The sequence below is a fragment of the Pleurodeles waltl genome, chromosome 12 (genome assembly GCF_031143425.1).
Source record: "Pleurodeles waltl isolate 20211129_DDA chromosome 12, aPleWal1.hap1.20221129, whole genome shotgun sequence".
Lineage (NCBI taxonomy): Eukaryota > Metazoa > Chordata > Amphibia > Caudata > Salamandridae > Pleurodeles > Pleurodeles waltl.
The window spans coordinates 97,098,324-97,120,884 of NC_090451.1; the positions used below are offsets into that span (position 1 = coordinate 97,098,324).

General features: G+C 44.2%; 1 protein-coding gene across 2 annotated transcripts in view; it reads right to left on the reverse strand.

Annotated features, from left to right (window-relative positions):
* The window catches only part of TIMM44 (translocase of inner mitochondrial membrane 44), a 121,813-nt gene that overhangs the window by 49,255 nt on the left and 49,997 nt on the right, over positions 1–22,561 (reverse strand). For both annotated transcript variants that reach the window (XM_069216762.1, XM_069216763.1), the window contains exons 7-10: positions 13,510–13,595; positions 10,235–10,327; positions 8,359–8,483; positions 2,537–2,587 (exon numbers count right to left, since the gene is read on the reverse strand). In XM_069216762.1, the coding sequence (XP_069072863.1) occupies positions 2,537–2,587; positions 8,359–8,483; positions 10,235–10,327; positions 13,510–13,595 (355 nt within the window). The remainder of the gene's footprint in view (positions 1–2,536; positions 2,588–8,358; positions 8,484–10,234; positions 10,328–13,509; positions 13,596–22,561) is intronic.

Below are 22,561 nucleotides of genomic sequence, written 5' to 3' on the forward strand. Positions count from 1 at the left end.
AGAAACATAAAAAAACTCCAACTCATCCAGAATGCCGCCGCCAGACTCATCCTGGACCTCCCACGCGGAGACCATATCTCCCAACACCTGAGGGCCCTCCACTGGCTTCCGGTCAAGAAACAAATCACCTTCAAGCTACTCATCCACACGTACAAGGCCATACACAACGCAGGACCAGCCCACCTGAATCACAGCGTCTCCTTCCACACCCCCACCAGATCCCTCCGCTACGCCCAGATGGCCCTGGCCACCATCCCTCACATTCGTAAAACCACTGCCGGAGGACGATCCTTCACCTACATTGCAGCAAAGGGCTGGAACACCATACCCCTGCACCTCGGACAAAGCCCATCGCTCACCATCTTCAGGAAGAATGTGGCTCCTCGGAAGAGGACACCCCCCCGAGCCCCCCCCCCCCCCCAGCGCCCTGGGATCCTCACCGGTGAGTAGCCGTGCTTTACAAAAACTGCTTGATTAATTGATAAGTGTCAGTCAGCATGGTGTCATCAGCATGGTAAGTTTGATGTTGAGAGCAACTGGTGCAAGAGTTTAGAAAACTAAAGCCGCTCTATAGACTTCACCAGAAGCCAACTGCCCTTCATGTTACTGGATCGTAACATGAGATTAGGTATGTAGCAGATACGGCATTGTCAAAAAGTGTTTGTCTCTACTCTAACAGGTTCTTCTGTTGATCATACAACGTCGCTATGGAAACTCAGACTTCAATAAGCTGGGCAAAGTTAAACCTGCAAGGAGTCAGAGAGTATAAGTAGAGAATACGAGTTAAACATGTGAATTAGGTGACCTCAAGACCATAGTTCGGTCCTGTTTCAAACTATGTCCGAATGAGTGATCCCTGCTTTAGCAAGGACTCTCCTTTAGGTATAAGTCTTGTTTTTGTTTTCAATAATATGTTTCAGCAAAAAATTGAAAAACGCTTTTTTTAAAAACAATATTCACTTACGATTTACTTAACCATGTTTGGTACGTGAGCTGTTCAATAACATTTTTGATTTGAACGTTTTTGGTGTTTAATGTTTTTTGTTACATTGTGCTGCATAGGCCCTCTACCTCTTAACTGTTAGTTTGTGCTCAGTGAGTCACACTGGCAAAACACTCACATAAATAGAGCAAATGAATGCCAGGATAATGTTGGCAACTTTTAGCCACTAAGTGATTGTAGACTCTTAATCAGAAACCTGTCTACATTGAGAAGGGCTGCCAGCTTCTGATGGAAACAAACAACTTCCAAAGCTACTAAATCAAAGCTTTGGGTCTGCCATTCCTCCGTGTGGGGCGCCCTACCTTGTCTTGTCTGAATCCCGCATGCCACAGAGTGAATTTAAAAACTAGGTTAACACATCAGAGAGGAAAGTAAATCTGCTACCTTGATAATAATTTCACACTTTTGACTTCCATTACACTTTTTTAAATGATTAAACCTATATTTGAACTACTAAGTAGCCTGTTTTGGAAACAAACTCACCCTATGGTTCCAATAAAAGAATTGCTATCAAGGCCAGTGAGAGAATCACTCATGGAAAAATATTTTATTCCTTACAGCCTTTTGCTTACAGAGGACAAATACTGCAAGCTGCAGGAGTCATTAGAGTTTTGGCACGAGTATGCATACCTCATTGGAAGGATAAAATTGTACAGGATGCTAGTACTGGTGTAGATGAAAGTATTTGTGCATATTTTGTAGATCCTGGTGCGCTTAAAGTTATCTACCCTGCCTCAGTTTATTTTTCATTGCATTTCCGTCAAAATGAATCCCTTAAGTTAGTGTGAATTACCAAAGTCCACAATGCCTTACTTCTGAGCCTTCAGGAGTTATCCTTTAACCGTACAGAACACTACTTCAACCTAAAAGTATGACAACTATTAAAACTAGTTCACAAGTGCAGTTAATTTGTTCTTAAGTTTTAACCAGTTCATTGGCACAGAAGTAAACTTGAAATAAGGATTATTAGTGGCCTATCCAATGCATAGTAGTCCTCCAAAGTTAATGTGTCTTAAACTTAATGTTTGCATTAAGAGCAGAGTTTGGCATCTTCTTTGTGGTCGATATTGCTTTATCTTTAATGGTTCTCCTAAAAGGACAATTCATTCAATAATATACAGAGAATATTTCCTTTTAGCCATTTTGTTGCATTAATTTGCATCTCGTTTGCTATTAGTATTTCTCAGGGCAAGGAAGATCTTCCACCAGCTTATAATTTATTGGGGGTTACCTGAGTGTGCCTTGTAAGGGAACATAAATGGTAGGGATAAGTTTATATTATCCTTTTTTTGAGTTTGATGTCTCAGATTGGTTGGCGGCTAGGTGATTATCAAACGTGCAATCTCTTTGCTCATTGACATGTTGGTCTTTGCAGCCATACTGCAAACGTGGATAAAAACACTTAGATACAAATCCACTGAGACCCCAAACACCCAACGGCTTTAATTAAAAGGAACCTCATGTCACTTGAACACGTAGTTGACGACATGAAAGGCTGTGCAAAGTCTTCACAAAACTACACTCTGTACTTACTGCTTCATAACACCAGTCTTTGAGGATCTCCGTCTCCCCTCGGATCATTGCCTGCAACCAGAGGAAAAAACACAATAAGGCAACATTGTTTTATGAAAACAGACCTAAAAAGACAAGTGAGAAACATACTATGTGGTCAGTGACATTCAGCCATTAACCACTACAACTTCCACCCCACAATGCACAAAATATATTATATAACCTGACTCGACCTAAGGGTAATGCGCCTGACCCAAAAACCTGTCTCAAATTGTGAGTTTCTAGGCAAATCTTTGATTTCCCAGAATTTCCATTTTCTTCATTGTCACACACAAGGGCACCTTCCAACATGCGAGTTCAGCATGTCTGCTGTACAAAAAAAACCTCTTATTTGATATAATTGGCTAAACTTTTTGCTCCATGTATAATAATATCTAGCCTTCATATAGGGCACACATGACCCTTGACTTGCCTCTCAGTTCGCTAATAGAATTGTCATCAGAGCAGGGGCAGGAATGTTTCTCTGTTCTTTTTTTTTTTTTTAAATCACTTTTAATAAATATATTACTAAAGCATGAAATGATAGCACACTGCTTTCTAGACAGACATTACCATTAAAATGACCACAAACGTTCCCACTAAAATTCAGTTTTACTGATAAAACTATAGTGTATAAACAATGTATAGAAATCGGATTGCAGCAAATATTTATAACGTACACATCGCCAAGTAACACAGTCTAATTTGTTTTGATCCTATTAAAATATTTGCTTTGATCTCACTGTAGAAATACAAAAGGTGCTATCCTAACTACTGAAATATATTTTAAGATAGTTGTACAGTTCATTTAAAAGTGAATTGTTGTGAGGCCAGCCAATGCACAGATTGTCAGACAGTTCACTTTACAAAGTTCTTTAACTCTGCAGCCAAAGAACTAAAAGTAAACACCAATCTCCAGGATTAAATGAGCAGTAATTTGTAAGAAGACATAAGCTGACATTCGACCTCTCTCTTTGAACACACAGCAAATGTTACGTGATTAGAACAAGATTTAAAGGTATCTTTATTGCTCATTCACGTTCTGAATGAACAGTACATCTGTTCTTTGGAAGCACAATCTCTCCTACCAGACCAGGCCAGTAGGTCCTATAAACACCTCACCCTGATAAAATGTGACTCGCCAGAGGAGCGAGCGAGCAGATTTCATGAGGCCTGCTTGATTAGTTACGTACATATTTTCCTCTGGGAGGTCCCAGGGAGGTGCTCACAATCAATAATGAACAAAGAGATTACAAAGCTGTCTGCCTTCTAGTTTAGGATTTCCCTAGACTTTTACCGTTTCATCACTCAACTGTGGGGGAAAATTATTTCTCAATCTAGAAATTGGATCTTCTTTTCAGAGCATTGTGAAATATATCACTAGCTCATGCTACAATTAGTCTTCTGACATTTTTGTTCCACAGTCAACATAGACATCTTCATGGCTTATATTTCGTCTTCTCTTCTTGCTCCTTAACTGCTATTTTTATCCTCTCTACTTTCACTTTTTCTCTGGCATGCTATTGCAACTTCAGCACCAAGAGAAGTAGTGTAGTGGCTGTGTAAGTGTTATCATTCATAGCAGGTAATGCACAATCACTGCATGTGATAGCATGCCATTGCAAAATTGAATTGCACCCTCTAGAGCAGTGGTTCACAACCCTTGGACTTCTGTGGACCCCCCCACTTTATCAATACCGGAACCCGTGGATCCCCCACTGAATCATTAATGTAATCTGGGGCCTCCCCACTGAGTCATTACTAAAAGCTGGGGACCTAATCTGTTAAAATTAAATTTTCTAAGCAGTCCCGGACCCCTGAGGAGGCTTCGTGGACCCCCAGGGGTCCCCAGACCACAGGCTGGGAACCACTGCTCCAGAGTACAGGAAATGAGAGGCATCAAGCCAGATCCAGCAGCTAATATTGAAACTTTATCTTAGATCTTGCATGGACCTAGTGAAATATGCTCAATTACACCTGTGTAATTTGCTGACATCGGGGCACATTCAGAAGCGCCTGCAGTTTGTTTACTTATGTTGGGATCAGCAAGCTGCAGGGCAATAACTGCCTCTTATTCTTTAGTTGCAGCCAGGGTTTGACACAAATGCCTCACTTAAATAGCTAATAGTGGCTCCTCTTGTTCAGTCGCCTCCTGGGCGGAGGTTAGCTGGAGGTCAACAACTTGCTGCCAGAGACCCTCATCTAATCACTTTACAAGACCTTAAGAAATTAAATATTTAATTTGGTGGCAGTTTTTTTACTTTTATATCCCAGTAGTAAATGATATACATGCAATGTGAGAATGTCAGATGTATGTGAAGGTATAAGTAATGACCCTACTATTTATACACCACTCGCTAATTTATTTTTCTGTATTTAGTTTCTTTTATACAGTCCAATGTATTGTGTGAGGGCGCTTTACCTCACACTGATGTTATACCTATGCAATGAATGTTTCAAGTGTGTAAATCTACCGAGCCCTAGAGACAGATACAGGTATCAGTGGTGAAGGCTGTGATAGAAACCTTTTATTCCCTTTACTTAGCTTTCATTTCATGACATTGGGAACATTTTAAAAAGGCCAAGGCGATGCAGGCTATATGGACTGGCTGTGATTTTACGCTTTACTTTGACATGTATCTTTAAAAATGCCTGAGTTATTGGCTGATTATGTCTGAAAGAATTAGGGTCCCCACCACATTAACAGGATGACCATGTCTGACCCTAAGTGGCCGCAGCTAGCACGATATACACAATGGAATGAGAGCTTCTCGTGATTGGTAAATAAAGCCACCACGCCTTCTTATCTAAAGCTGCACTTCCAGAGACGTGGCAATGCCACAGGAGATGCCCCATGGCTCACCAAGGCTGGGCAGCATTGGTTGAGTCTGACTTTCAAGTCAGGCACTTGGTGCTGGTCACAGACAGTTTGTGAAAGTGGTTCTCTGTGGGGATGTCTGATAGAGGTTTCTGGATGGTGCCATAGCAAATACACGTGCTCGAAAGAACCACAGTATGGATTTGATTATCAAGAAGGTGAACTTGTAACTGGATCTATAAAGAAAAAACAGACACAAATGGAATAAAATAATATTAGTACCCTTCTTTTCACACCTGTAATTTTACCTACAAATTATCTCTCAGATCTGACTGTCTCCTTCCTCCTTCACCTAGTTCATCTGCTAACGCTGCAAATGAATGACAAGAATGGTGTCTATTCGATTCTTGGAGTTTGTGTCGAGGAGGAGGAGGAAAACGGAAATAAACCTTATCTCGAAGGACAAAGCCACATGAGAAGAGGAAGAGCCGGATCAAACATTGCCATCAGGATAAGATACCCCTTTAGCCAGGTTTCATAGACCATCTGAGAACAGCATAGATTCAAAATGGCTCTTGATCTATTCAATCGTCTCTTGGAGAGGTTCCACGCGCAATAAGGTGCAACTGGGGGACATGGCGGAACAAGTTGGTAAGAAAGATCCACATCAAGGTGATGAATAAGTTATTGATCAATAGAACGTGTAATTTCATCTTTAGTAGCCCCGAGGAATCACCCCGGTTCAGATGTAGTAAATAGGCGAGGAAATTGTCAAGTCAGTTATGACATGAACTTAGCAGTGGGCGAGCCCTTGGAAGTCCAAGCCTAGCTCGAGCCAGGTGCTCGGCCTTGGCTCAGTGTGGAGAGCACTCCATCTTAGATGGGACCAGGATGTGAAAGCGCCAACATTCTGGTAAGACGGATGCAGAGTCTTTCAGCATCGCTAACCAATAGACAAGCTGTCTGTGTTGGTATTTCATATAGTTTTAACACAACGTTGGTTTTCAAAAGGCTGTAAAAACCAGCTTCAGTGTCAGATTGATAAGGCGGGCACTCGGACCCTGAGCAAAAGGCCGGTACCCGAGGGCCACAACTGTGGACCTGTTTCTGGACAATATGTTCGCTCAATGGGTGTCTGTCTCTATCATTCGATTGTCGCGTGTGGCCCAACGAAGCTTGAACGTCCTCACTGAAGGCTGGCAGGAGGGGCAAGTGGACCACTGCTACCCCTCCTCCTCACCCAGATGGAGGTTCACACACGGACCTTCCCACCCCTCGCAAGGCCAACTTGTTAGGCTATGGGACACTGGCCCCTGCGGGCACACTCATGTGGGCAGACTGACTAAGGTGAGTGAGTGGGCCTGAGCATCAACGCCCACGCTGGAGCCCAGGTAAGGGGGGACATTTTCACCCTTTGACTGGTGGGGAGAAGCGGGTGAGATGGCCTTAGCGGCTTCCCTGGAGCCCAGGTGAGGTGAGCGGGGTCATTTTCCTCCCCTCACATCTACCCAGGAGGCCAGCAGAGTCTTCCCTGGACCTCTATCCTGCTGTACACTCTGTACATGCTCAGAGCCCTACAGTGGTCACTCTGCCACTGCGAGCCCTCCATGCTTGGGGCCTCTTGCCAAGGAGAGAAGGAGAGAGAATGTGGTGAGAGAAGGTGTAGAGTGAGGGGGTAAAGACAGAAGGAGTTGAGAAGGAGCAATAGAGACACAGAAGGTCTCAGAACAGATAGTCATAGACAGCGATGGGGAAGAGATTGCAATGGCTACAGAAAGAATAAGAAAGGGAGAGAAAGACAAGGAGAGGAGACTAGAAAGAATGACAATGGAGAGTGAAAAGGTACAACTGGGGTAAAGAGACTGGGGTTCACGCTGTATTTTAATAACTGCAGGAAAATGCACGGCAGCAAAAAGAAAGCATGTTTACTGGCTGGTTTCTATGAAGTGAAACAGAAAGCCTGGATAAATCATGGCTTCCCCGCTTAAACTGTGTGATCTTAGGCAAGTATTTATTACACCAAAACATGCTTCTTCACTATCATGCCAAAGCACATTTAAATATGTGAGTTGACTATCAGTTGTACAAAACTATAAATTTTAATAGGTACTTCTCAGTGCAGTCCTATAACTTGCCCTATTCATGTCAAAGCTTCCATCTGTTAAAGACATACACTTTTTTAGAGAGACTTTATCATATTTCACATGCTCTTTGTTGTATAATTTATATAGCAATATTTTCAGGGCTTGGCTCGTGCATGGGCTCGAAGATCCAAGCCAGACACTTGGCTCAGCTCTCCTGGTTAATTAGTTGGCTCGCCCACCTCTGCATTTACCACACAAAGGGGGGAAAAAAAACCAGGGGCAGCTCATCTGCAGTGGCGGAGGGCGTCACCTGCCTGGCTAAGAGCCAGGAGATGAAAAATAAAACAATAGTTTACTATTGTTTTATTTTTCATCAGCTGGCTCAGCCAGCAGTGCAGGGAGGGGCTGGGCCACAGGAGGGGAGATGAGGAAAGAGTTCACGCAAGTGCTAATGTGTGTTTGGCTGGCTGTCGTAGACCAGCCAAACACACATGCGCACTTAGGCTTCACCAATCCGGCTGTGTACACAGCTGGGCTGGAGAAACTGCACAGACCCCAGAGTTGTGTTTGAGCAGCAGTCCGAGCCACTCAGACCAATCCAGATGCTACTTTCTTGCTAGGTTTAGCATGAAAGCAGCACCAGGATTGCTGGGGAGCCTGTGCTGGTGTTTCAATGAATACTGGGACACCTCAAGAAGAGGAGCGACAAGTGAGGAGGCAGGAGTTGGGAGGAAAGGTAAGTAATTTTTATTTGGGGGGGTTAAAATCCATTGTTTCACCGTCCTCGTCCCCCACCCCCTCATTGACATTTGGGGCAGCTGCCGCTGAAAACAACATCGACTGCATACTGTTGAGGCTAGCATACCAACAAAGACAGATGTTTGTAAGTTGCTCTGGCATACCTCCAGAATGTTTGGAATGATATCCCTCTCGCATTGCTTTAGAAAAGTGTCCTTGTCAAAACTGGGATCTGCTTTCAGAATTTCTGTCAAAACCTCTGACATTTCTGTCTTGGAAAATAAACCACCTGTAAAACAACAAAAAAAAGAACATAGTGGCAATTACAAGTCGTTAGGAAAGCAAATTTACCTACACCATGACTGGAAATCTCACATACTTGTAACACTAGTTCACAGCTGCTTTGTGTGGTTCCTTAAAAGAGCCCACACAATAATTTTACTTCACGAAGAAAGTGAGCAACATGCAACAGGGTCTACAACACTGAAAAAGATGAATACAAGCACACTACCAAACTAATGCATCCAACTTTAGTAATGTACTTTCTTCATCGACTAACCCGTTACATTTGCATGCTGCAATTTCAGTCAACACAAGCAAAAAATTCCCAACTGACCAGCAGGGTGGGCGTCTTCTAAATCTGCAAGGTGGTGATAAGAATACCTATGTGCCTTGAGTCTGTTTGGATCTGCTTCCAAAGTAAGCTGGCCCTCCCAGGAAGGGTTTCCTAATGGTAGAGAAGTGTGTGGCTTGGCCTTTAGGAGGACCGACATGCCACTAAATGAGCTGGGAATGCACAGGGTAGGACAGAATAACTCAATGTTTAGAAGAAGTGCTGTTACTTCCCACCTCCTACTGAGGCTCTAGAACATTTGTAAATAAATTCTATTGACATTACATTCCTCAGCTGCCAACTTCTTCTGTACCAGCAGCCAAAATTCACAAATGCAGACACTGAGGTAGACATAAAGACCAACCCCCTTCAAAGCAAAGAAAATATGATCCTGAAATGAGGACTTTCACAAATTCTTTCATCACTGCCTTCAAGCTGAAGGCATGGTGCCTGTGTTGGGTTTGGCAGCTGACCACTGCAAAGCCTAAAACTAAAGGTTCTACATTCTATCGTTGGGATGGGACTGTAAAGATACTGAAGGTTCTTGGAGAAGAGAAATCTACCCAGTGCACTGCCACTGAAGTCGGGGTAGGTCTCTACGGTGAACAATTTTCAAGTCTACAAAGGGACAGAGCCGCATATTCTGTGTCTAAGTAAAAAAGCACATTTGGCCTCAGTAGAGGAAACAGGACAAGCTCAGGTGTTTTGTGGAAAATGCAGATTGGGAGATTTTTAGATGCTGGAAAAGACCTTTGGCTAAAATGACTCGGGTCATTCAAAGAGATGAGATCCAACATTAAGGTCACTCTAACGCTACAAAAGTTAAGAACTGTTATGCACAGAGGCACGTAACAAAACAAATACTGTTGTGACACACAAGATTTAACAAAGATGGGCACAGTATCCAGAGATTATTGATTACCGGAAAAACACTTTAAAAACACTATTCATGAATGCTTCCATTAGCAGTCATGTGTAGTTCTGCAAAAACAATGTATGTATTCAACTGTTAAATGGCATTACTGGAAAAGAGGGCACTTGTTTTTTTAGTTTTGTGACGTTCCACTGTGTATTGCAACATTTGAATGTTTGGACATGATCCTGTGTGACACATGGGCTCCATCGTTGTGTACTGTTTCATTGAAACATACAGAGGTAAGCATACTTTGAAGACTGTAGCCTTCAACTTCAAACAGGTAGCTTGAAATCGTACCACATTTCTGCAAATCAGTATTAATTGTAAAAAAAATAACAATACCATTTAATTAACTAATATGTAAGCGACCTCAGGCATTTAAAAGCTCTTGGAGAACAGAGTAAGAACAAAACACAAGTGATGCCTTTTTGCTAGAAATAACAAACGTATCGTATCCACTTTCTGCATGTATATCTACACATACATAGTGCAAAAAGGCACAAGAACTTACCTATCAAGTCGGAGACTTTATCCGTAATAGTCCTCGATGCCCGGACAAGTGCATTATCACTTTCATCGTACTTCATTTTAATTTCAAAGAATCCTGAAAAGGAAACAAAGCGAAAATGTTCTCATATGTGCAGGTGCTGGGTGTTTAGTGCTGTAGCGCACGAGTTACTTGAGTCAAAAGCAACCCACTTTAACGCTGTAAACTAGCATCCTGTGTCACTGGCAATGTTTCATCTTCATAAAGTACTTTCCATACCCCTCGATAGGCTTCGCATAGTGCAAAGTAAATTGTGAAAATGGAAAGAACCAGTGGTTAAAATATATAATACACATCCTGTACTTTGACAGAATGACTGTTAAATGACTGTTGATCTCTCTGGACGGGAGTATAAATGAACTTTGCCCTAGGTGGGATGAGCTATGGTGGCTACGACATAGTGGACCAAGAAAGCCAGAGAACAGATGGATGTCCCTCTGAGGAATCAAATTGTATTTTTTTTTAAATATATTTGTATTTTTTTTTAAATAACAGCACAGCCTGAACAGATGGTAGACTACAGTGATGTGGGCACCATCGAATATCCCCACGCCAATGCTCGTAACAGGCAACAACTCAGAACTTCCCGAACTGCCCCTCTGAGGAGTCAATTGTAAGATGTTTCAGGCCAGACCCATCTCAGTCAGTATAAGAAACAAAATGAAAGACCGGCTTTCCTTTACCTAAAGGGTCACTACATTTGGTAATTCCACGGTTTTAGCTGCAGTTCACCCCTTATCACTTGCCCTTATCTGTATTTACAGCAGATCTCAAGCAACAGTTGTCTAGAAACATGTTGAGGTAAACTGCTCTCAAGTACCACGGGCTTGACAGACTTCGATACCAGCTCATCATGCCGCGTAGGAGTAAGCGAGTCAACTTGAAAGTTGATAAGCACAAGATAACATTCATCGTTCGAGAGTGACTCAGCAACTAAGTAAAGTAATGCAAAATATATTGCTTGTAGGACTGAAGCAGCCCAAATCTGGATCCATATAGGTTGGATGGATGGCAATGGAGCAACTACTGATATAGCTAGTGTGGGAAGTGTAGTAGGGTTAACCTGGAAACAATGAAGTTGAACGGGGAGAAGGGAGATTTTGGACTGCAATATCTGGGGCTAGTTTCGACATAGTATTGATGCTACTGGGTAATAAGATGATGAAATTAACTAGGAGAAAAGATTGCTAGAGGGAAGAACACACGTCCAGTTTGAGTGATGACACCTATTGCTGATCAGGAATCTTCTCCCTAAGCAACATGCATATGTAGTAAGACAGATGGGCAAGGTATGGGAAAGTGTTGTGCAAAAGTTTGCACTTGATATGAATACGTAGTCTCCTAAGTTTTAAGAGGATCAAATATGACATAGATCTAGAACAGCGTAAAGAAGGAACCTGTGAGACAGTAGATGTACAAAGCTCTTGATTCCACTGGGTGTCAAGCCAGGAACAATTTTACAATAGTCAAAAGTACGGAAAACTGCTAAAGCATGATTGATGTGTCACCTGAAGGATTGCTAGGGAACAGGGACCTGAAGTCAATGCTAGCTTTGACATTGGAACTCATTTGGTTGACAACCTGTATGGTGCACTGCCTAACGACAAGGGCAAATACTATTATTGCCTGATTGGGATCACTGGAACGCTGAAGGTCTGGAACCAATTTCTAATAAAGAGCGTGAGAGGGACTGTCACACATTAAAACTATCCCGAGAAACGCTACATTTCAGTTTGCTCATTTGGTGTACAGAGAAGAACGTAATTGACACAGGTGGAATTGCAAAGATTCTAACCAGGGAAACACCATGAGTGACCCAAATGCAGGGTGATTAATCCTCTGATCATCATTAACACCAGCATTGCCTCTTAAGAAAATATTAATGCTGGCTTCCTCCAGAGGTTATGGTCTTGATTTCTGGCCATGCCAGCAATAACATTTAGACATGCCTTCCTTGGCCCACAACCAATAAAAGAGGAAAACCTTGCTACAAATGTGCTTCTCTTGACACTGTATTGATTATCTTAAATGAGAACAAGCAAGTCGCAATTTAACAGCGGTATAGAAGATATGTCCGAGTGAACCCTAACAAAGGAAGGCAAATGCACAAGAACTGATGATAAGCTGAAGGAGAATTTGTAAACTGGGCAATAATGATTCAAAGGTTTCCGATCTCTGTGAATCCATCCAACCCAAAGGTGCATAGTTTATTTTAAGACAATACTGTAAAGGAAGAAGGCTGTGCACAAGTAGCCACACGTCTGGCTCAGCAAAGAATGGTCGGACTGGAACGAAATGTGATGGGCGAAAGCAATGAATTTAAAAGTCTGATGTTTAACTACCTTGCTATACTGAATTACATGTATAAGTGTAGATTACCAATAAAATGGGATATTATAAGATACTGACTAATGCTATTTTGTTGATATCTCTGCCAGCTACATCAATTCATGGGGCTGCCTAAGTCTACTTGTAACGTGGTGCAAAGATACTGGTTGAAACTAATTCCAATTCTTTCTCTGTTCTAGTTGTTTACCCAAAAATGAAAATGAGGTGTTCATGCATAGGCATTAGGAATGTTATAACACCAGAATAGTGAACCTTCTCTATCAGATGAAGCGTCCGGAAGTCATCGGTGCTGACTTGCTTGGATGTAGAAAAAGAATAACCTGAAATGATAGGCAACGTTTTTGGGAAAGGGTTGGTAAGGTCAACATATGTCCACAATGATGAAGCTGACTAGATAGCACAGAGTGCTAGGATGCTTGTCATTTGTTAATGAGTCCTTACGGGCTAATTTTAACAGAAGAGGATAACACAGCTGGTGTGCTCTTTGTAATACGTCTCTTCTTTCCGCTGGCAACAGAATCCATATCAGGCAGGAGAACAAGAGCACAATGGGGTTAAATCTCTGGGATGAGGATCATAAAATCTAATTTATTATGGATGATTTGTCCATTAACTTTGAGAGAATTGCTGCATCAGCTATCAGCCCTACTGTCAGAACATGTTAACTTGATAATGGTTTAAAACAAATTATAGATATCAATATAAATGTTGAGACAAGGAAATGTTCCATGCTGGGGTAGAATACCACAGAGGTCTGTGCTACTAAGAAGTCACGATAACTAGGTCTGAAATATTTGTATCTCATTCAAGAGATCAAATGGACCAGAGCATAAGGTAAGCCTTCTATATTATTCCAGAGCTGCTCATACATTATCAAAGAAATGACTTACTGTTGAAAACCACGTTGTTGTCCTTGAAATCTTTCCACTGCTGATACCATTTGGAATCTTTGTGAAGCACAACTCCCATTGCATCCCTGCAGCAAAGGAAAGAAAGGTAAGTTAATACCAGTAACAAAGATGCCTGTACATCCAACTTCATATCCAAGGGGCGAGCGGTAATTCATTGTGGCACGTATACGATGTCATGAGACTCATTATGGTTGGAGCTACCCACAGCTACCCCCTTTATTATTCTCGATCATATTAACTACCAGGAATAACTCTGCTGGATACAGGACATGCTCGTGGAAAACCTTAGCATCCCCACCTCGAGCATAACAAGGGGCCAAAAAACTAATAAGCAGCAAGAACACATTCTTAAGGTGTCACATTTCGGAAGGATCCAACACCTGAGAAGGGACTTTAACAAACTTAGTTATTTGGTGTTCCTCGTCATTTGGCTCCTTAAGGTTACCATCTCTTGCAAGCCTTTGAGCCATGTTGAAAGCCTGGAGACCTTTCTGGCAGAGTTTTAAGGTGTAAGGCAAGAGGAGACTCTTATTGGCAGACATTCACTACAGTCACACAAATTCCTTTGCATCCACCCTAGAAGGCTGTGGAAACACTTACAAATGACAAGTGCTTAATTCAGATACAGGAGTTTACATCAAGGTGGCAAAAATGTAACAGGGTCTGGAAAAACACATACTGGGTGGATCGGAATAAACGTTATTATTAATAATTTTGGTTTCTGCACAGTTCTATACTGCAGGAGAAAAGGGTTGGGTGTGTTCCTAAAGAAATATGGGCCAAAGGATGCGGTCGCCAGTAGATCTACTGCCTTATGCCTGATGAAGCCAACCTAGGCGGTCCCCTGAAAAGTGGGTTCATCAGCTAAAACGAACACTATGCTTAGAAAGTTCTACACCTTCTGGTCTTAGACCTTCACACTCATATTTCAGCCACAGAAATTATTTCCTGATAAAGGACTTGAGAAATGGAACTCTCTTCTGCAATCACTTAGGAAACATACCTTGCTAGTCCTTTTAAAACGAGCCTTTTTACCTTCTTGTTCACACATTTAACATTTCAGTTTCATAAGTTTTATTCAGTTTTAAAAACTTAACCATAAAAGCACAAATAAATATATCAAAACATTAAAATCATACCACATAAAACCCATGCACATTTAAACTGTTAAAACACACAGCAATACAGTGCTTTACCCACTGCCTATACTGAGTAAAATTCACACTCCATTCTCTTTCTTAACCTCATCGCCCCTTTTAAAAAGCTTAGCTTTTCCCTCCAGTTTGCAGGCCCTACCCGCATTATCAATTGAGGCGCAGCCATATATTTCCTCCAAATAGACCATCCAGGAATCTTCTGTTATATTAGCCTCCACAGATTCAGTCAAGTCCAGGGCAAAAAAGGGGCCATTAATAAGATCCCAGAACTTGGCAGAACACTTCAGGGTCCTAGAATCAGTCAAATCCACAGAGATTTCTTGCCTCGCCTCCTGTTTACACCTAACCTGTTCTATTTTGTACCTCCTATGGCAGTTTTTTACCAGGGTAGGGTCTCTGGCTTCTTACTCAAGGCCCACTTTAATCCCTTAGCGCCATAGAGCAGCCTGGGTCAAACCATCTGGGGTCGCTTCTACACTGGCCAATTGATGGGACTACCAAGAGATCAGACACTATATGAGAAATTCTCGAAAAATAACTTAGAATCGTGTCTGGGTCACTGGCTGGCAAAACACAAATAGCAAGCTCCTCCTCACACCTACAGAATAGGGTTTGCAACCAATCCTCTTGGGCAACCTCAGTTCACTAAAGTCTCCTCCCCTGAATGCCCGGTTTAAAAACCTCCCTCTCCCACAACCTAGGTCTAATAGTAACCGATGACCAACAGAGTGAAAGACACACAGGGGTGTGATCACTAAACTTGCTTAACGGTATCCAGAACTCAGACACAAGGGACATCAAGGGGGTAGATAGAAAGATGAAATGAATAACAGATTCACAGCCTCTTTCCTTGAACGTAGCATTAAAATTGCCCTTTGCCCTGGATAATGCTTTCAAGAGTTCAGATTGGAACCCAGATGAGTGTGTTCCAAATGGGGCCCAGACAAGAGAGGTCAATCCTTCCCAAAAGTCCCCCTTACACCTCCTCCATTGCACAAATGTACATTAAAATCCCCTGCCACCATGAGAAAGCTGATAACCCGGGTCTCACTGTGTATTCAATAAAGGATCACAACAGCTGCACATTACACATCTCCAGAGCAGAATGTCTAGCATTATAGTAGTTAATTACTACCAATTCATTACCTCCTTATGAAAAAATGCACAGCCTGTAGAGTCTATGCGCCAGGGCTTAGGGCCTCTATCCTCACTCTGACAGCCAAAGAGACAAACATATTCAACCCACCCTTTGTTCTGCCTGTCCGTGCACACATGGATGGAGTGAAAAAAGTCTTGTAACCCTGCAGGAAAAAAAGAGTTCTCAACAGCCCAGGTGTCTTGCAGGGAAATTATCTCAAAGTCCCTGATGAATTTCAGCCAATGAGGGTCTCCAAATTTCCCTGCGATCCCTGCCACATTCAAGCTAACAATCCTAAAAGAGTTCCCCAATATGCATGCTACCTGCACCCCCAGACCTGAAGCCTCTGTATTAGACCTTATTGCCACCTTAGTCACGACAACCCGTGATTCCGCACTGCTTGTCTGAGTTTCCTCAAAAAGTCCTCCCCCAGTCAATCACAGGCATCTAAGTTGGATAAAAGGGTAAACCTATTGGCTAAAACCGATACTGGGCAGATTGCAGAATCAGCTGCCCTTGTTACCTTCCACCCTCCCCGAACACACCGAGAATTAGAACGAGGATGAAGACCTGCACAAATCGGGGGGACTGGTAAAAGAAACTCAGCGCAAAACCACGATTAAAGGTGGGGGACCAGTATGAATAGGGCTTCTGAAAGAGTCCAGCAACACCCCAGCCACATTACCCTAAGACCGAATACAATGATTGACTGGTTCTACCTATAGCAAATTGACAGTCCTGATGAAGACCCCGGAGAGATTAATCTACACAAATGGGGTAAAAATGTTGACATTTTGGTATTGTGGATTTTTTTTGAGAGACTAAAAAAGGGACTTCTGGCGTAATAGGAGTCCATCTATGGAAGATCGCACAAAACTTATGTTTTAACCACATCTTGAATATATTGTATGGAACATATTTGCACAAACAATTTTCACTTCATTCACTTTCACTGCGCCGTCACTTTAGGAGCACCATGATGATTGAATTCAAAGTATAAGAATGACTGTTTTTTACTAAAGAAATATGCACCTATTATATAATAAAATATGAATTGTTGACAAAATTTGCACATGGTTGAAGATCGTTTGAAGTTTTTTTCCCAGGAAGTCAAGGGTGTTACTTCCCACTATCGGGCCATTGTTTATTTTTCTTATTTTACGACCCAGGTTCTAGGGTTAAGGGGTGTGCCTCATTTTTTTCAAATAGCCCTTACCAAAAAGGCATCCATAGTAGTAGACGCCTTCGGTGGAGATTCACGCTTTCCCATCTTTACATTTCAAACTTTTAAGGACGTCCTTGACAGTAATATGACACTCCCGGCCCATAACCGGCCCCAGGAATTTTAAAGAATATAGAAAGAAAGACTGCTCACCGTTCATTGTATAAAGTCCCGTAATGTCCACCACTAAGCCAATGGGGTGGCCCAGCCCAGCCTCTTCCAGAGACTGACAGGCACGGACGGGCTCGCCCTTGGCCCAGGCTTTGCCAGGGTGCGTCCTGCACTGCGGGAACCTTCAGGCCTGATAAGCGCCTCCGGGTGTGATGTTGTGGCGGCCCCTCCTCACTCCACAAATGATGCTGAGGCTCCTGCAGCTCGATACTAGCGTGGCCTGTGCTGCGGGAGCCTGCGGGCCTGATAAGGGCCTCCAGGCATAATGTTGTGGCAGCCCCTCCCCTGCTCCACAAATCATCCTGGGACTCCTGGAACTTGGAGTACAGCTCCTACGTGCAGCTCAATACTAGCACGTCCACATAATTCTCTTCCCGGCTTATATTCATTCTCTTCTTGCTTATTAGTTGACAATTTCGTTCACTCATTCTTTTGGATGCTATTACAACTCTAGGGCCTGGATATGCTTGCCTAGTAAAGTACTTTTCAAGTGCTACAATTCATGCCTGGTCAAGCACAGTCAATGCATGTGTAAGAATTCCACTTCTATTAAGAATTCCACCTTCTATGTGGCAAAACTCAGAAAGATCTTTTAAGGCAAACATGGCAACAAAAAATATATGAACCACCTGCATCCACAAAGGCAACTAAAAAGAAACCAGAGTTGATATTTATTAAATACCTAAAAATTCCTCAGAGTGAAAACAAGATATCAAGCGATAACCTTCGGATGTGAACAAGCCGCTTGAACATGCCAACACAACGGAGGAGCCAAGATGGCGCCGTAGTCGGATGCGTCTTGCTGGGCTCCGAGACGGCCTCCAGAAAAAGAGATCCTGCAGGCAGTAATTGCCCCTCCGGGACCGCCTGCGAAGGAGAGAAGGGTCCCTATACCCTCCGATCCCCTTAGATCCTGCGAGGTCGGCCGAGAAACTGAGAACAGCCTCTCGAGACGGAACCAGGGAAAAGACAGGTTGGGCCTGTCTAAAGCAGCCCGTAGAGGGAGGAGATAGCGGAGCGGAGGAGCCCGAGTGCGGGGGTGTCGGCAGATCCCGACGCCTGGGGCCTGGGACACCCGCCGAGACACCCCACCGGGAAAGGGACTGGAGTGAAGTTTGAAGGCTCCTGAGTGTTCTGCAACGGCCCGAAGTTGAGGTTGCAAAAGCTGTGCTGGGCGAGGCGCAGATATCGTCTCCGGCTGCGCAGTGGGGAAGAGAGGCGAAATAGGCCTGGGCCCCGGAACTGAGGAGGACCCCGAGACGGGGGAATGAACGACCGGCCCCTGGGGCAACGGAGAGGGTCCCATACCCTACCTGGGTCAGTGGAGCCGAGCGCGGCCGCGGCGGTGCTGACCGGGCCTTGTGGAGGGGAGCCGACGAGTGGCTGGTGCAGTCCAGCGGCTCCGGCGGTCAAACAGGGTGGCCGCGCTTCGGGTGGACAGCGGACCGTGCCCTACGACATCCTGGGGCAAAGAAGAGAGATTCAACTAGGAGGCCCTGGAAGGGATAGAGGGACAGAAAAGTGCATGATGCTAACTGAGGCGCCCTGGAACAGACCAAAGAAATATCACCTCCCCGATCAGAACTTGAAAGTGCCCGGTCCAGGGGGCGAGTGAAGAATGCTCCCAACGGGGAATGTATGATCGACTGATGTGAGAGCGCAACTAGACACAAGTGGAGCGGAGGGTGATATCGACAGAAGACCCCCCCCCCCCACCACCATGAGATTCGGTATGAAGTGACTACGGGAGCTGATCATGAATGCTTGACTAGGACATAAGAGAAAGGTGGACTTGGAGAATGCAGCCTTGGGTGGGACCCTCCTCCCACTGAGAAGTAAGGCCTGAGGAAGCCCCCAGGAACAGGAGGGAGGGGTGCAAACTATACACTGCAAAGTTTGAAGAGGCCTGGCGGCCTCAGCTGCGACAGACTCAGTAGTGTTTTGAATAGACAGTGTCAGAGGATAGCGATAGCGCCAGACCCAGGATCCACGGCCCGGAACGGCCTCGCGGACGCAGACACTGGATGGCACGAGACAAAAACCCCAAAACACCCCGCCAGGGCAAAATGGACAGATACACAAAAGTGGTTACCCCGCCAGTCTTGGTTGTGGAGGCCGCGCCTGCACCAGACAACAACGCGCTCCTACTGGCGATACAGGCCTCTAGGGGTGCCCTTGAGGAACGAAGGCACGCATATCAGATGTAGAGGACACTGTCAGAAGCCTAAGGAAGGAAGTAGCGGAGCTCAAAGTAATTAACAAAGACGTAATGTGGCGTCTCGAGGACACAGAAAATAGAGCTCGCCGTAATAATCTCAGTTTTGTGGGATTTGCTGAAGGGATAGAAGGAACGGACATGAACGGCTTCCTCATGAAATAGCTGAAGAAGACCCTACTGCTGGAAAAGTTGTCGACATGCTTCATAATAGAGAGAGCCCACAGGGCACTGGGTGGGAACCCCCCCCCTCCAGAAGCCCCCCCACAGGCCAGTGATAGCCCGTTTTCTTAATTACCAGGATAGAGACATAATCCTAACGGAAGTCCGAAAGATGGGAGAAATTAGGCATGAAAACTCGAAGATACTAGTCTTCCCGGACTATACTAGAGAGGTACAAAGACAAAGGTGTGCCTTTGACGCGGTCAAGGCTAGGCTCCATGGCCTGCAGCTTAGGTATATGCTCCTCTTTCCAGCGAAACTAAAAGTTATGTTTCAAGGGAAAACCTTCTTCTTTCAGTCCCCCGAGGACGCCTGGGACTGGATTGAGGAACGGCCCCGGCTCAGGAAGGATGAGACCGCGGAATCTGGCAGGACACCTAAAGAAACTGAGGGGGCGAGACCCAAGGAGTGGTCCATCCTGGTGCGTAGAGGGAGAAGAAGACAGAGAACAGGAAGAAATACGCCCTTGAGAAATCCTAGAAGAGCTGAAGGAAGAGCAGACACTACAGACTCGGAGGGAAACTATGATGAAAGGAACCGGTCACAAAATGAGCAATATGACGCCGATCAACAGACCCCAAATGGAAGGCCTGGTCAGGGGGAGAGATCCCCTCACCCATTGCTGAAAGCCATAGACAGGGTGGAGGTTGAAAGAGACCCACAGACACTTAAAGAATCGGAGGGGCACCTGCAAGATTTACAAAGTTAAAGGATGGAGAGCCGTCTCTGCCCTCCTCTGAACCCATAAAAAGACACTTTCCTGCATCCAGGGGTGGTTTGAACATTTTTCATAGTTATACATAGTAAGGGACAATAAGGGGCGGAAGGGAGGGCTACAGACCTCCCGACTCTAGTGGGGTTGGGACATGGAAGAACAAGCTCACAGGGACCCATGGGAGGTAGGGCGGGGGGGAACGAGGGGTATTTAGTTTTCAATGTTTGTTCTACATATTGTTTATGTTAAGTTTTCTAACTAGCTCAAACACACAGGCAGTTATAGCTCAATCTCAAAGGAAAAGAAAGAAACCCTACAGAGCACAGGGTGGTGACAATTGGTTGAGTACCCATAATGAAACGATCCAATATACGAGATGACCTCCAGACAAAGGAATAGGGCGACACTCCTGGAGAGTGAAGGGGAATTTAGCGTCCTCACATGGAACGTAAATGGACTAGGAGATAAAAGTTAAAAGAGGTCTAGTCTCCCAATATTTCAAGCGACAGAAATCAGACATATTATTCCTACAAGAAACTCACCTGAAAGGTACAAAATATGTTTTTCTAATAAGAGGCCCCTATGTAGTACATTCGCATGCAGGGTACACGTCAGGTTCTAGAGGGGTGGCAATACTGATTCGCAAGACTCCCCCCTTTAGGGTCACACGTAGATGGGACGACCCGGACGGACGCTTTGTAGGAGTATAAGGTGTATGGGGACTACGAGAAATCCTGCTCATAAGCACGTATGCCCCTCTGAGATTACAGGCCCCTCTACTTGAAAAGAGTGCAAAGATACTATTACTATCTTCCGCCACCCTACATATCCTGGGAGGAGATTTTAATGATGTAATGGACCTAACACTAGATAGATCAGGGGGAAAACGGACAGTAGGTCAGGGCACCCCACTGTATGATTTTGCAGCCTCCCTAGGACTAACAGATATATGGAGAAGGAGACACCCGGGTGAAAGAAAATACTCATACTTCTCGGGAGCCCATAGGGTCTTCTTTCGCTTGGACTACATTTTTGCACCAGCGGGGAAATAGGTAAGATACAAGGAGCGGAATACCTCGTGAGAGGTTTGTCAGATCACTCCCCCCCTGTTGGTCACTGTAGGAGGGAAATCTGAGAAAAGAAAGAGCTGGAGACTGAATCTATGGGACATGCAAGATGGAGAAGTGGCAAGAGGTTTAAGACTGGACACTGACCTCTACTTTAAGGAAAATGAAGGGTCAGTGAAGTCGGCAGTGATTTTATGGGAAGCCTACAAGACAGTGCTTAGAGACAGTGCGCAAAACCTGGTTGCCCAAAAAAGACGTAGACATAATAAGCAATTAGACGATATGGAGGCCAAACTTCTAGAGATAGAAAAGAAGGCGACACATACGCCCACAAGCCCATTACTGAGACAACTAGCGCTAACAAAAGTTGAGTATAAGGAGCTAGCAGAGAAAGAGACAAAGGCCTGCAATAGAGCAACGCAATGTAGACTGTATGAAACAGGGGACAAAGGTGGGAAGCTTCTGGCATGGCTCGGAAAGAAAGAAAGGGAAGCGAGATGGGTCCAAGAAATAGAGACACAAAATGGAACTAGGGCTACTGAAGATAAAGGCATAGCGGAAACATTTGCAGGCTATTACAAAGAATTTTATAGAGCAAGACCAATGGCAGAAATAGATTCCATTACTACATACCTAAATGGGATAGACATGCCGGTATTAAACTCAGTGGACCGAGAAGAGCTAGAGGAAGATATCACATTGAAAGAGATATCTGCTGCATCAGCGAGACTAAGACCGGGTAAAGCACCGGGCCCGAACGGTTTCCCGGCCGAAATCTTTAAAAGCTTCCGAGAAGTACTGGCTCCTCACCTATTAAATATGTACCTAGAGGCCCGAGAGCAAGGGGTGCTCCCCCCAGACCTATGAAGGGCTGAAATAGCAGTAATGCATAAAGAGGGTAGACCTAAAGATAAATGTTCCTCGTATAGGCCGATATCCCTGTTAAACGTGGAGGTCAAGGCTTTAACTAGTGTGCTGGCATCCAGGATGATTAGAGTCATCTCTTCACTAATACACATGGATCAGACCGGCTTCATACCCGGAAGGTCTACAAGACATAATCTAAGAAGAGCACACATATGGCTTGCCGCAGTGATGAATTGTCCAGAGCCCCACTTATTCCT